This window comes from Battus philenor, unplaced genomic scaffold, assembly GCF_028537555.1.
Source record: "Battus philenor isolate CCGP_79_NKW_IND1 unplaced genomic scaffold, ilBatPhil1.0.hap1 SCAF_4, whole genome shotgun sequence".
Lineage (NCBI taxonomy): Eukaryota > Metazoa > Arthropoda > Insecta > Lepidoptera > Papilionidae > Battus > Battus philenor.
Window position 1 is genome coordinate 10948995 of NW_027181704.1, and position 14782 is coordinate 10963776.

General features: G+C 32.4%; 1 protein-coding gene across 1 annotated transcript in view; it reads right to left on the reverse strand.

The window, feature by feature from the left end:
- Positions 1 to 5739: 5739 nt before the first annotated feature.
- LOC137928711 (monocarboxylate transporter 14) overlaps positions 5740 to 14782 on the reverse strand; it is a 30017-nt gene continuing 20974 nt past the window's right edge. Inside the window, exons 4-8 of the mRNA XM_068771657.1 lie at positions 11801 to 12084; positions 10170 to 10526; positions 9113 to 9482; positions 8222 to 8413; positions 5740 to 7533 (exon numbers count right to left, since the gene is read on the reverse strand). Of these exons, the coding sequence (XP_068627758.1) occupies positions 7397 to 7533; positions 8222 to 8413; positions 9113 to 9482; positions 10170 to 10526; positions 11801 to 12084 (1340 nt within the window). The 3' untranslated portion in view covers positions 5740 to 7396. The remainder of the gene's footprint in view (positions 7534 to 8221; positions 8414 to 9112; positions 9483 to 10169; positions 10527 to 11800; positions 12085 to 14782) is intronic.

The following is a 14782-nucleotide window of genomic DNA, read 5'->3' on the forward strand; positions in this document are numbered from 1 at the left end:
CGGTTATTTTAAGATCCATGTGTAATGCTGATAAAGTGCCGTTATTAAAACCTTGAACCTTTAACAACATAACGTCTTAGCATATACTTACTATGTTCGTTATTTTACGTTTCCAATTCTACGTGCTTCTTAACAATAGATGTATCGCGTAAAACGATAACTTATTGTTCTTTGCAAAAAAAGGAATTTAATTGTTAGTTATTAACATATATCAATGATATAAAATGTAGAAGAAACAATGCGATTGCCACTAGTATTTCATCATGGGTCATCGAAATAAAAATTTTGATTCTGGACCACTCGACAATAGAGTCGAATATATATTTATTCGAAATATTATAAAAATTATTTGGTGTAATTCCGTTGCACACACTAAATTGAAATATATAGAATATCAATAAACTGACAATTTTTCGCCGATGTTCCAAGCTTTGAAGCTTGGTGCTCACCACACCATCGTTACCAATCAGACTCCTGGCTCGTGTCTGTATGGAGTCGAAAGCTTCGATATAGTCCAGCGGATTATGAAATAGAAGTGGCAGTGGCCAAGTCGCGTCAAATCGTCGTTCCCACCGAGTAAACCCGTAATTGCAAAAATCAAATTTTATTGGGAAACAAAAAAAACGAATTTCTTTAATAACTCATTATGTTCAGCCTACAAGGGTAATTTGTATACCAAACCAAAGCATTTTTTTTCTGCATCCACGTATTTTTTTTTATATTTTCTAGTTATTACGAAAAAAATATTTTACTGGAATTAAATTTAAACATTTTTAAGAGTTGCACCAGCATTACGACGGTTGCATTACGATATTATTCATATGTACATTTCTGCCAACTCTTTCTCCGCAATAATTATTACAGTTTTTTTAGAGTCACATTGGCTTACTTTTTGTCGATTTTTTGAAATAGGTTATTATAATAAGACGTTAATGTAAATATATTCAAAAAAAATTACAAAAATACCCAGTAATATCCATTTCTGGAAACTTATCGAACATTATTCACGTGAATTATATCGTACCCGCTTTAGCGATTTTACTTAAGAGAATTTCTTTTCCTTCATTTTAAATTACAAAAATCCCAAAAAAAATCATAAAGTGTACCTGTAAATGCCGAATTTGATAGAAACGGAATAATCCTGTAATAGCATAATACGGGTTTATCCGGTGAGGGCGGCGAAATGGCCGCCCGGGTCTTAAATTTTTCGAGTGGAGATCACGGATAACCAAACGCAGCATTAGACATTAATCCACAAGATGATCTTGGTAAGATCGTCGGAAGACGGTAAATATAGAAAGTTTTCAATTAGTCCTATTGGAAATCTATAGGCGAGGCTTATATATAGCAGAGGGATATCCTTTGCCTGAAATATTCGAATGCATTTGATCTGAAGTTGAAATGTTGACGTATTTAGGAAAACACGTGCCCGTGCGAATGATACGACGGTACGTATCGCACGTTGGTATTATACACCTGCTAGTGTACTACACGTTAACTACAAAAATAATTATTTTTGTTAACAGATAAATTAGACATTCAACTTATTGAAGCCGCTTTCACAACTTCTCAGCTTTATTTTTTGGAACTTTAGGCACTTAAATTTCGTTGAACAAAATATATGAATAATATTAACACTAAAATAAAATGTAATTACCAATAGAAATATACACAACGAGTAAGCTCAATCCCTCCGTTACAAGGAGAGTATTAATTGGTAACACAAATACATAGAAACTAATATGTAGTATTTCATTTTCTTGCTGTCAAAAATACCAACATTAGTCGGACCATACTTCTATTACCAACAAATTTAATTTGGATCTTACACAGCAAACGTATACTGTAAAAGGTAGCACTGGCGTTCAAACAAGACCTGACGTTGTTTTTGAATCCTTAATTTAAGAAAAATTTAGATCAGTACTTTGGATCTTTGGCCATGAGTTGATGCAGCGATAAATACTATTCCTAATACAATTAGCATCTGCGCCTATAGAGTTCTAATATTATACTCTCGCGTGGAATTTTTTTTTATCATTTGTAGTGTAAAAAGTCCCATCGGCACGTCGTTGCAGAACTTCACAACCATTTTTCTACGACCAGTTTCTGTTCTGTTCTGTTTCAGATAACATAACGATAGAATGTCTTGAAACTGATATAGTATAGTATAAGTATATAATATGCGCAGTGGTAACCTAGTGTTAGAAAACTGAAACTTGAGATCGTAGGTTGTGGATTGAATTTCGGGGATAGTCTTATATAAAATTCACTATTCATTAATTATATAAACACGGCTCACTAACAAGTAACCAGAGGACGGGCAACAGCATCCTCTGCATACCATAATACCATTACCATACTGTGATCGCCAACCCACCTGACAAGCAAGGCAATTATTGTATTTCCACCCATAAGTATCTTTGGGGTAGGTATATGTCTTAGTCTTTTGGCTGAACCACGATATATATTTAGTATAGAGTCGTAATGAGTGTCTACTCTGTTTAATCTCGTGTTTTTCCGTAACCCGCATGCTTCATTTCAAGTAGCTAATTATTGTGTACCTCTATGTACGGATTAATAATAGTATAATAAGTTAACACGTTGTAATGAAAGCGGTATAACACAATGGAATAGAACATTCAGCAGGTTTTGCAAGCGTGGCCTACAAAAAAAAACTGGAAAATTTCTATTCAGATGAACAGATGATCTCATGCCGCCGCAGGAAATAATATTTAATTCCATTACTGGTAATATAAAGCATTATAATCATCGTAATGATTCTGAGAAAAATTATGAATAAACATTAACAGTCGACAGAGGATCTTGAGTCTACTAAAGAGGCTAACATAAGGAAGTCGAAGAACGTGTAGACTTCGATATCTATTTTTCAAAATCACTAGATAATTATCAAATATTTAATTACTTATTATTCAAAAATTAGATTAAAATTTTGAAGGTTAATTTCGATATGCAAATTACGAATATCATTAATACGTTAACTTGTTCATTGAACAAGGAGCAAGGACCGGGTTTAAACCGGTTCTCTGGACGTATCGAAATTTCGTAATTAAGTTTTAACAATCAACGGACGGTAAGAAAACATTTAATATCAGCGTAGCATTTTACAACTTTCATAAACACTGTTAATCCTATATGTTATATAAAACACTTGTGTTTTATATAACACTTGTGTTTTATATAACATACAGATACACGCACGCGCGTGTGATGTTGTCGTACCGAAAATTCTTAGTTTACATTTTTAATTCAAACATGCATTAGCTGTCAGTCTCCCTTTTACGTGTAAATTGCTATATAAACCCATCTTTCTCTCTAACTCGGAACGAGCCGTGACTCGTTACGAAAATTGACTCTTCTTTATTAAGATATAGAGACACAGGCGAGCTAGAGTGATTATATCTTTTGCAAAGATATATATCTTTCTTATCTGTAGAGATGTATCAAATTTGGTGAAATGAATGTGCAAGCCGAGATTTCAAAATCAACCTTCCAACCAGTCACCACAATAAGGTTCTAGATTTAATGTCATGAGCGCTGTTACACCAAAAGAAACCGTAAACTTGGAACAAGTAATGTGCATATAGTATTTATTTCACTATTAAAAATTCTTAAAGTACTCAAATGTCTAACCGAATGAGGGGATATTAAATAACTTAACAAATTCGGTAACCAATATTAGTTTTAATTAATCGTATTATTTTATTTATCCATAAATTGTCTTGAAATACTCCTGATTACAAATAAATGTTATACAATAATATAATAGACGCATATATTATATTGCCACCGAAAGCGCTGTACCGCACCTCAGGAAAACGCGGCGAGGTGAAAGCCGTGGAAAAAGTAACATGAGGGTCGCCACCACGAGCGGACTGATCGGATACCAGTATAGCGATTTCTGTAGCACTATAGTAACAACGTAGTAAACTTGATAACTGAATATCGGCAAATAATCAAGTCTTAAAAACTAAAGAACAATCGACATAGTACACGTTTTATATGTCGGCATAATAACTAATTTCAACAATAAACTGTAAGTCAAGTGAAATGCATTCATATGAATGTAGCCTTTACTACGGTATAACAATTTTCAGTTTTTTAGTTCAACGAACAAGAAAAAATAAGAAAAATATATCCAGACTATGAGCAATATTTTATTAAATAACTTTTAAATAGCAAATAAAACATACCTAAATTTATTTGCTTGATACAAAAATTCAAAATAAAGATATAATAGTTCACTGATAAGTTGGTAATATCACTGAACACTAGATAAAATTATGCAAATGCCTTTTACTATTTTATACTTAAAGTACGCATTCAATGCTGTTACGTAGAAGCTACTGTCTAATTAAAAATTGTTTACCACGTTAATATTACAGACACTATTGATATGTAAGCATACACAGAAATTAGTCGTTAATTACGAAAATATAACGAAAAAACAACATTATCAGATCAAATGTAACAGAAACAATATTTAGTTTTATTTTTAAAGATGTATTATTATCACATTTGACCTAGTAATAGATATTTTATAATTAAATTTAAAGAAAATATGTAGTTCTCATATACTAAACACCTACATATCATTGTTTAAAGTTTTCCGCTAGAGACGTTTGTAAATGGAGGTTTTGGCCGCTATCCATATTTATAAGTACAACTACCATAGTATATAGATTACAAAATATAAGAGTTATGTACATTGGCACAAACATTTCAATAATTGATTGCATACTCTACAAATACAGGATACAGTCATTGGAAACGTATTTTACAATAGTTTCATAGTTTTCGTAGTAAAGATCACAAATAGAATCTCTAACATACTTGATATACTGCAAGGTGCTAGATTAAAAGTGCTTCATACATTTTTATCAAAAGTAGTACATTATTTGGTCAATAAAAATCACATATCGAAAACGCGTATAGTACATTGTACAGCAATGATTTCACTTAGGTTTTGGAAGACAGAAATTCAAGACGAAAGGTTGTTAATGCAAATAAATCAATATAAACATGGAAACTTAACGAAATTATCTAGCATTCTCAAACATATGCTATAGAAAATATTTTAAAAATTAGCTCTTAAAGAGTTAAATCTATTATTGGTGCACACAGCCTTAACTTCCAGAAAAATTAAACGTTTGTAATGGGATGTACTAAAGAGAGACAAATAGAGAAGACACTACTAATGTCTAGTAAGAGAGAGAGAAAAACAATGCTAGCCTGGGAACTGTAATTATAACCATATCTCAAATAATTCCTAAATTATTCATGGTCGAGATAAAACCTTTACTGTATTCTCCAAACAAAGGAATCTCATTAGTAAGTATAAATGATCTAAGGATGCGTTTACATCAATTTGTCGTATAAGCCCGTTTTCGGACAAAGGGAATTACATTGGAAACTCTACATTGCTTTACGGGAGCTGTATGAACTCTGCTCGGCTAATAAAGTACAGATTTTACTGATACATTGATACCTAATACCTGTGAACCATAGCACAAATTTTTAAAAAATGGTTGTATACATGTGGAGGCCAGTTTGGCTAGGAAAAGTCTGGGCTCCCAGAACACAGTTATAATTCTCCGTGAACATTAATTATAGTACGAATAAAGAACAACTAATGTAAACATTCATTATGACGACACACCTCATGTTACAAGTACACATGTGTTTTTGTAACATGAGGCGTGTTTGTCTTATAGAACACACTATGACGCCATTTTAACAACTTTGTGACAATATTTTTGTAATGCGTTACACTGGTAAGCGTATTGTTTGGACAGATATTCCTATTGTTACAAATGACATAGTTAATTACGAATTAGAATTGCCTGAGGAGAGAAAATACAAGAAATCTCGACGGATCAATCAAGGCCCCGTAGAGAATGTAATAATCAGTATTTTATACTCTACTACTCATACGTTTCACTAATAAGTACATGTTTCTATCTCGTAAATGTTTACGTAAATGAGTGCTTTAATTTAACAATGCATTGGCATAATATTACAATTAATATTCCTCTGCTTTTCAAGCGATAGAGACCCATTGTAAGGCATAAGGTGAGGCTCAAAGATCGCCAAGATGACCGGTCTTTCTCTGCCAGCATCTAAGTACTTCCTGCGACTTCACTGCTGTTGGTCCATCTAGTGATTCTCGCCTTATTTATCAGCTTGTGGTAGTGACTCGAGAACTTTTCGCCCAAACGGCCATCGGTTGCACGAGCGATGTGCCTCACCTATTGCCACTTCAAACAACCAATTCTTAGAGCTACGTCGGTGACATCGGTTCTGTTGCGGATCTCCTCATTTCCGATTCTCGCAGCGAAACTCCGAGTGCAGCTCTCTCCATTACTCTCTGATGGTAGTATCTCACATAGCGTAATAGAGATGGCACAAAACCGTCATATGGTAAACAGTGCCTTTTATTCCCAATAATAATACGGATTATGTGCAGGTACTTTGCCATTCTATTATTTGTACCAAATTGAAAATATCACTTATAACTACACGGCTATAACAGTGTTATACACAAACATACCAAAGTAAACAAAAACAAATTATTATAATTGAATATGTAACTTTCGACACTAGATTACAACAATAAAGTCTTCTAATTAGTCATTTTAAAATTTATTTGTTATCACTAAAGTCTAAAATGTAAGTCTAAAAATACGTAAGTAAACATTTCAAAACTACAAAGGGTTTTCTAAAAATATTAATTCAAAACAACTACACAGTTATAACATAGCTAGTTTAACACCTACATGATATTTGAGTCACTGGATTTGTTTTGTGCTAACATAAATACGCGAACGAAAATTTTGAGCAAAGCACTTGTTATTCTGTAAATAAAACAAACTACACTGGAGTAAAGAGTAATAACGCACAATAGTCTTTTATAATTTACCTTGTCGCATATAAATGACAGAAGATTTTTTTCTCATTCCGTCGAGCACCAAAAACCTTTCAATATTTTATAATTATTCCTTACTCACTAAGCTGTTATCACACACCACATCAGACATTTAAAACTATATACTCTTGGTTAATTCAAAACATAAACATCAAGAGACATCGCTGAACTAAAATAATTCATTTCAAAAAAGTAATTTGTTAAAATGTTGGCTAAAAACTAATTATTACATCGTGTACACAATTATACCAATGATTATGTTTTATAGGAAACATAGATTGTATCTACTAGACTTGCAAGTAGTTGAATAATGTTTATCTAAAAATGGGTCGGACATATAGTCAAGGGTCTAAAACATTTACATAGTTTTTTTTTACAAAATATTACTATTTTCTTATCAGGTTTTTCTTTGTGAACGATAAATGATCACTACGGAAAATACATTTATTTTTTTTAAATCTGCACAATTTTACGGCGTCGTGTAAACGCGAGTGCATACTCCACGCCCCAGACCAACACGCATGACATGATAAGTGCATTTTGTACGTGAATACACATTGCGAAACTCCCTGTATAGTCCCTCACGTAACCTGAAAGTAGAAAACATAAGTTAAATATTTTAAAATAACACTATTGCTTCGAATTAGTCGGGAATAGTGTTTGAACATCTATGTGAGTGGCTACAATGACTCACAGACACAGATTTCAATCAAAAGAAATAGAGAACGTTGTTTATGATAAAAGAAACTTTTAAACTATAACCGGAGCTTTTTTATAATTTTTAAATCTAATATATAAAATTCTCGTGTCACGGTGTTCGCGCCTGAACTCCTCCTAAACGGCTTGACCGACTTTTACCAAATTTTATATGCGTATTCAGTAGATCTGAGAATCGGCTACTATCTATTTTTCATACCCCTAAGTGATAAGAGTGGTCCACCCCTAAATTATTTTTTTTATTTTTTAGACAATTTTTTTGGTTTTTATTTTATTATGATACAGCATACAAAAATACATACAACTTTAAATTTTCACCCCTCTATGATCAACCCTTATTTTTTTTGTTAATTAAAACCCTTTTTTTTTTGCAAAACAACGTTTGCGGGAACAGCTATTGTATATATATATATATAAGTGTGTGTGTGTGTGTGTGTGTATATATATGTGTATGTATGTATATATATATATATATATATATATATATATATATATATATATATATGCCGAGGCCCTGATGTAAAAATGATGGCAAGAAAAAATTGAGAAGAGGATACAAACCGATCAATGGGCCGATGGCAACGACAAACACTCCTTTGCTGACCATGTGCAGACCAAAAGCGGCGGGCAGCTTCTCGAGGGGACAATACTCGGATATGGTCAGAGTGAAGTTACTGAGACACATGCCTCTAAAGAATCCACAGATCGACAGCCAAACCATTAGAGGCACCCACTCACTCTGTTCGGCCAAAACTGGAAATTTATTTATAACAATTAATTTCTATGATTTTTTCCTATTTATTACCTAAAGTTTTAATTAAAGTACTAATATAAAACATGCTAGAGCAAGTATCACAAATTGTAGATGTGCCTGCCTTTGAGGAACAAATATTTTTATACCACTACAAAAATATTTGTTCAAAATTTTAATTGTCAGCGTAATAGTTTGTATCATGTCCTACCTAAATAAATTATGTATGTAAATACTTTGTGCTAAATAAATAATAAAAAGAATAAATGCTCAGTTTTTTTCCCATCCAGTTTCTTTTTATTTATTTTTTGTGGCAAAACTGTTTTAAACTTGAATTCAAACACACTTCCTCTTTTTTCGTATAAGCAAGGTGGCACTTTATAATCATTTTAACGTATTTTTCAAACAACGCTATTCTCATATATCTAAATATCAATACCTCCGTATAAAATGTGAGCTGGGCTTCCTTTTTATAAGACTTATTATTATTTACATTGTATTTTTTCATATTATAACATTCATATATAATTTCATATAATAACAGGTTAATAGAAAAGACTCTTTCCGTACAAATCACACTGAAACTTAAAATACCAACCTACTAAGACAACAAATTCTTAGTCTGATAGTGTACTTCGTACATTGGTACTACTAATACTATTAATATTCCAAATATATTTAATAATAAAAAAATAACATACCTGATCTTGTAGCGGCCAAAAAGAACGCAGAGATAAAAAAAATCATTTTCTTAGAGATCGACGTCCTGTCAAATATTGGAGGTAAAATCAAACGGACAAGAATATCGGTGATGGCGGTCATAGATAAACAGAACGCCGTGTCATTCATATTGTAACCTAAACTTCTTATAAAAAACGGCGTTAACATCCTAAATTGTAGCTCTCCACTCCAAAACAGCGAAAGACCAAGTAGAAGATTCAAAAAAGACCAGTCTTTTAATAGATCCAAATCCATAAGCGCTATAAATTTCCTAAAAAATCCTTTCTTCTTTTCCTCTTCCGGCTCTACTTTCTTAATCGCTTTCATTTGTATCGCGTCATCGTCTGCTGTCTGGAAATGTCATTAGACAAAATTAAAAACTGCTAACAGGTTTAATTAAAAATTAAAACATCTATTACTCGAAATAAACATTTTCAAGAAATTATTTACTTTTTTTATAAACTAGCAGTCCCTCGCCTGCTTTGCGAGGCGTAAAATATAAGACGAGACATAAATATTAAATTTCGTTATCTAACTGCCCAATTAATCACCCCTCAAACCCCCTTGCGGGTGGAAATCCGTAAATCATCTTCATTATGTCAACCGATATAAGCTCATTTCAAGGCACTCCTCCTCCACAGACAGCCACGGAGACTAGTTTTCAGCGACTTCTCGCCACCTTGACCTATCCACTTAGTGAAGGGCCTGCCCAAGTCACGTCTACACGTGATCACCACTCGACAACCTTTCGGCCCCAATGGCCGTCCGATCCACGAACATTGTACCCCGCCCACTACCACTACGGAATGTGAAAAAAAATTTCTTTGAAAAATTATTTCTTTTTTTGACATTTCTTGCTGCCCAAGGGACAATTATAGATTCCGTGGGTTTAGTGATTATAACTATGTGTATTACAAGGTATGAAATACAATCTTTGTCTTGTTATAACATAATAAAAATCATAATGTACTATATACCATAAAGTATAGTTTATTGGCGATATCTATTGTCAAAGACGTAATGAAATGATATACATACATCAAGATACAGCTGCAAATAACTGCCGGTGAAATCCATGTTAGAAATATTTGATATGACAGAAAATTTTCTCTTCCTTGCCGCTTCGCTCATACTGCCACTGGATGTGACCCTTTGCATGGCGGCCACAGAAGCAGCCGTTGTTAAACCAAGACCTAGCGAGGCGTTCTTCTCGAATTCCTGTAAAGGTTTATCGCAGGTTTTCGCTCGCGGCATCCCTATAGTTCTGACCGAAGGATGGTTCATGTTTGTATGGGATCGCTGTGTAGTTAATTTGGGCATCGGATGGCTGACTAATGGATTTATTTCAAATTTATCCTCTTCTTCTTCATCACTTTCGTGAATACATTCCATCTCCTAGAAAATAAAAGATGCATTTGTTAATACTAACATTTATAATCGAATAATGAAAACAGATTTTTTAATTAAGGCAAATATAATAAGAAATTACTTCAAAGTTTCTACAACTCCAGTCCTAACATTATAATTAACAATATCGATGTATTTGAAGACATTGAACAATTATTTGTACCATTGTATAAAATTTATACTTAATATACATTCTTTATATCATAGTTAATGATCTCGCTAAATGACATATAATTCGACATTCTTCTCACAAATAATTTTACCTTTAAGTTATATGTGCTCAGTTTATAAGATTTATTTTCGTAATGTAAATACTTTTAGAACTATTGTTAATTATTACCAAATGTATTTTGTGAACAAGTTAATAAAAAAACGGGATAACAGTTGTACTATTTATCCATTTTATCGTGTTTGAATGTTGCAAATATTTTTTATTCATAGACGTTAGATCATTTTATTCGTATTCTTATATCACTAATGTTACTCCAAAAAAAGATGAACTTATTTCCACTTGTAAAAACACGATCATTCAATTCTAGATCTTGTTATTTGTGATTGAAGATATTAATCGTAATACGTGAACAAAGCAAATCAATATGAGATTATCTTTGTTTTTATCACGCTCCTTTAAACTGATGTTTCGATGACCTAAATAACTGCTCTACAAGTAGGTTTGATACGATCAATAACAAAATAATAAATGCAGCACCTCCATTATTGCATACTCATTATTTCTTTCATATAAAATTAAAAAAAATTTTTACGTATAAAATTTAAAAAATACATATATTTTTTAAAAAATACAGTATTTTTAAGTAATAACTAAAAATCTCGAGTTCCTTTGCTACACTACGACAATTAAAGAAATAATTATTCATTAGTATTTTAGCTTTTAAATTTAATTAATGGAAAATATTTATAAGTGAGATATTTTTATGTAATTATATTTACGATCATCAAAATTTCTAACATAGAAAGCTTATTCTCATACTTTGCGGATCTTTGATGGAAAGATAAGGTCATCATCATCACCATTACATCAGCCGATGGACGCCCACCCACTGCAAGGCATAGAATAGGCCTTCCGCTGAAGACCGCTACGATGACCGGTCTGGCCTTGCCCGCATTCAGCCATTTACCGCAACCATAAATATGTCGTCGATCCACATTCAATAGGTGACCTACCCAGAGTCCTACCAGACCTACTTAGATCTATACACACACATAAAGTTAATGAACCGAAATATAAAAAAACATTCTACCTTCACTGGTTGCATTTCGCAATCCACCGGTTCATCTATGAGGTGCCTCTTGACTGGCTGCAAAAGGCATGAACCAAGCACAGCGTGGAAAGCCAACGCACCCAATATGACAACAGTCCATCTAAACCCGTATTCTCCGAGCAACAATTTCACTAGTTGTGGCATCACCATCAGTCCAAAGCCAGTTCCCGCCATAGACAGTCCAACTGCCTGGCCTCTTTTCTTGGAGAAATAGTGATTGAGCGATACAAACGAAGATGATGATGCTAATCCAACACCGAAACCTAAAAATAAATAAACTTCTTCAAGAAAAGTATTAAATACAAACACATAAAACTTGAAGTTTTCATACAGGCTGGTTAGTTACATGTGTAAAAGCTTTAAAGGGGGGAATGTTTAGCCCTTTTTATAAATAGATGTATGGTACACCCCTTTCAAAAATTAATGCCTACAGAAATAATACATAAAGTTAGTACAACAAAGCGTTTTCAATTTTCGGATAACTATGCGATTATATTTAACTATTGTTTACTATTTCACACTGCAGACTGTTTTGCCAGAAGTTATAATCCCAATAACTTTAAATCTTTTACATCTATAACTATTCACCCTGCTTATAAAATCTATTTTAAGACAATTTCAAAAACCACGTCAGGACATTAAATAATAAACATTATTTATTTAATTTGGTAATAAGCAATAAATCAGTTTTCTTCTTCGAATTTAGAGTTGTTATGGCATTTCGTCACATTATTTTTAATAACCTGCTTCCACTTCCAAGAAATTACATTCAGACTGAAATACACAATTCCTTAACTAAGAAACATTCATTATTTGGAATCAATTGATAATTCATTAAATCTATGCCCAAAAGTGGACATCCCACGGCTCAAACGATGATCATGATTCATGCGGGCCTAATTTTCTCGAAAAATCCAAGACGACCTTGATCACTCCGATTTATCTATCATAAAAGCAATCAAAAGTCTGCCGAGTTTCTGGTAATCAATCCTGTATGATTTTAATCAAAATATTTTAGGCCTCAACTACTTTTTGTAATGAACATTAAACAGTTTTTCTTTTTTTAAAAAAATCTATTAATTAGAATCCTTACAATGTTAACAGTAAAAAGATTTGCGTTTAAACACAAGGTAAAAATATACCATTTACGGCCGCACTGAATTAATTCGTAATCCTTCGTTGTCATTTAACAAGGGCGCGAAACAATTCGCAATTATCGTTTTGCGTCGACAATTACGAGCGAGCATTAAAACAGTCACGCAAACTGTTCAACTGCTGGTTTCCTAATTTATTTTAAAAGGGAAACATTTTTATAGTCACAACAGTAACATAGAATAATTAATGACCCGAAACTTTTTTAACAATAATATTTTTCAAAGCCGTTTTACATTTACATTGTACACTGTTTAAAGTACTGATGTGGATTTTTTTTATAAAACATATTTAGATAAAAATATACTTTCACATCTTTTATTCATCATTTAAGCTATGCCCATCCACACTTATTACATTTTATTTAACAGACAATCGAGTAAATTTATAAAGACACGTCCACAGGCTATTCCAACCTTAATCACTCACATTTTCATCTTTTATAACTTTTTCTTTAACATTACATGCATAACTAACTTTTAAAAAACTAATGCGCTAACTTATTTCGTTCGAATTGTATAATTCTTATTTAATAAAGATATATATAAATTAAATTATATCGAATTAATCTATTTTCTATCGAAATACGACGAAATAGCTAATTTTTTGTTCTATCTGTACTGTTGCATGAATCGGTATCGACTCAGTTAAAACATCGAAAATCGAGCAGATATCAATTACTCAATACAAAACGTCGGGCGACACATATGATGCTTTTTTTATTCATTAGCTCGCGGATTTCGTCTCCGCGAACCTTGAAGAGGCTGTGAAAGCCAGGAAGGATAACAACGTGCAGCACCAATCGAATATAGACACTGTCGCATGTTGCCTTGGCGTTTACAGATTTACGCAGCCTGAAGCGAATAGAGAGTGGAGGACGCTTGTCGTAAACCTTATTTAGGCACTTAGTTTAAGATCTCCATCGGAAACGTCGGCTCGAATAGTTACATTACAAGCAATATTACCGCATTAGAAAAAAAAAACAAATTATATTCAATAGCGAGTTATAACGGAAATACCAATTGCCTATTATTTGGATGTGTTAATTCGCTTGACATATTGTCAGACCTTGGGTCTCTACATAAAGATATTTTTAAATAAATTCTTGCATATTATTTGCATTCAAAATGTTATCATTCCTACATTTCTAGTTGTATAATATGCAACCATGAATGAGCTTGTTCTAAAAACTTAGTTACCAAATTCCTTTAAAAATGGTGAAAACAGTTTTTTTTTGCATTAAAGGTAAATTAAAAAAAAAACCTGCATAGGTTGTAATTTACAAGCTATATTATTTGATATGACGAAGACGTGCAATATAATAATCATGATACTGATAATGAATAATAAATATTAATGCTTGTGAATGATAATATATGTAGATAGTATATGTATCATATGTATATGTAGTAGGCAAGTACGTCATTTGTACAAACACAAGTTTTTAAGACTATATTTTGCGGTTACGGTGGATTCAGAAGATGCTAAAACATATACCTTATTTGCTTAAAATCGATACTGACATTTAATTGACACATTGTATAAGTAACTAAAGAAACGTAGTTTAAACAGATGACTTGCTTAAGGAAATTTGTAGAATTGTAAGGTTAATAACAAAATAATGAAGGCCTCAAAATAAAGTTTTCCGTTGCTTTTAAACAACAGACTATTCTAAGAAAGCTTTAATCTGATAGAAGTTTTATTAATTATGAGGATATTTACAATAAAAGATAAAGTATCAAAATTTTAATTTTGAAATAAATTTATTCGAAGCACTGATTTCAGGAGCCAAGATAAACTTATAGGTCG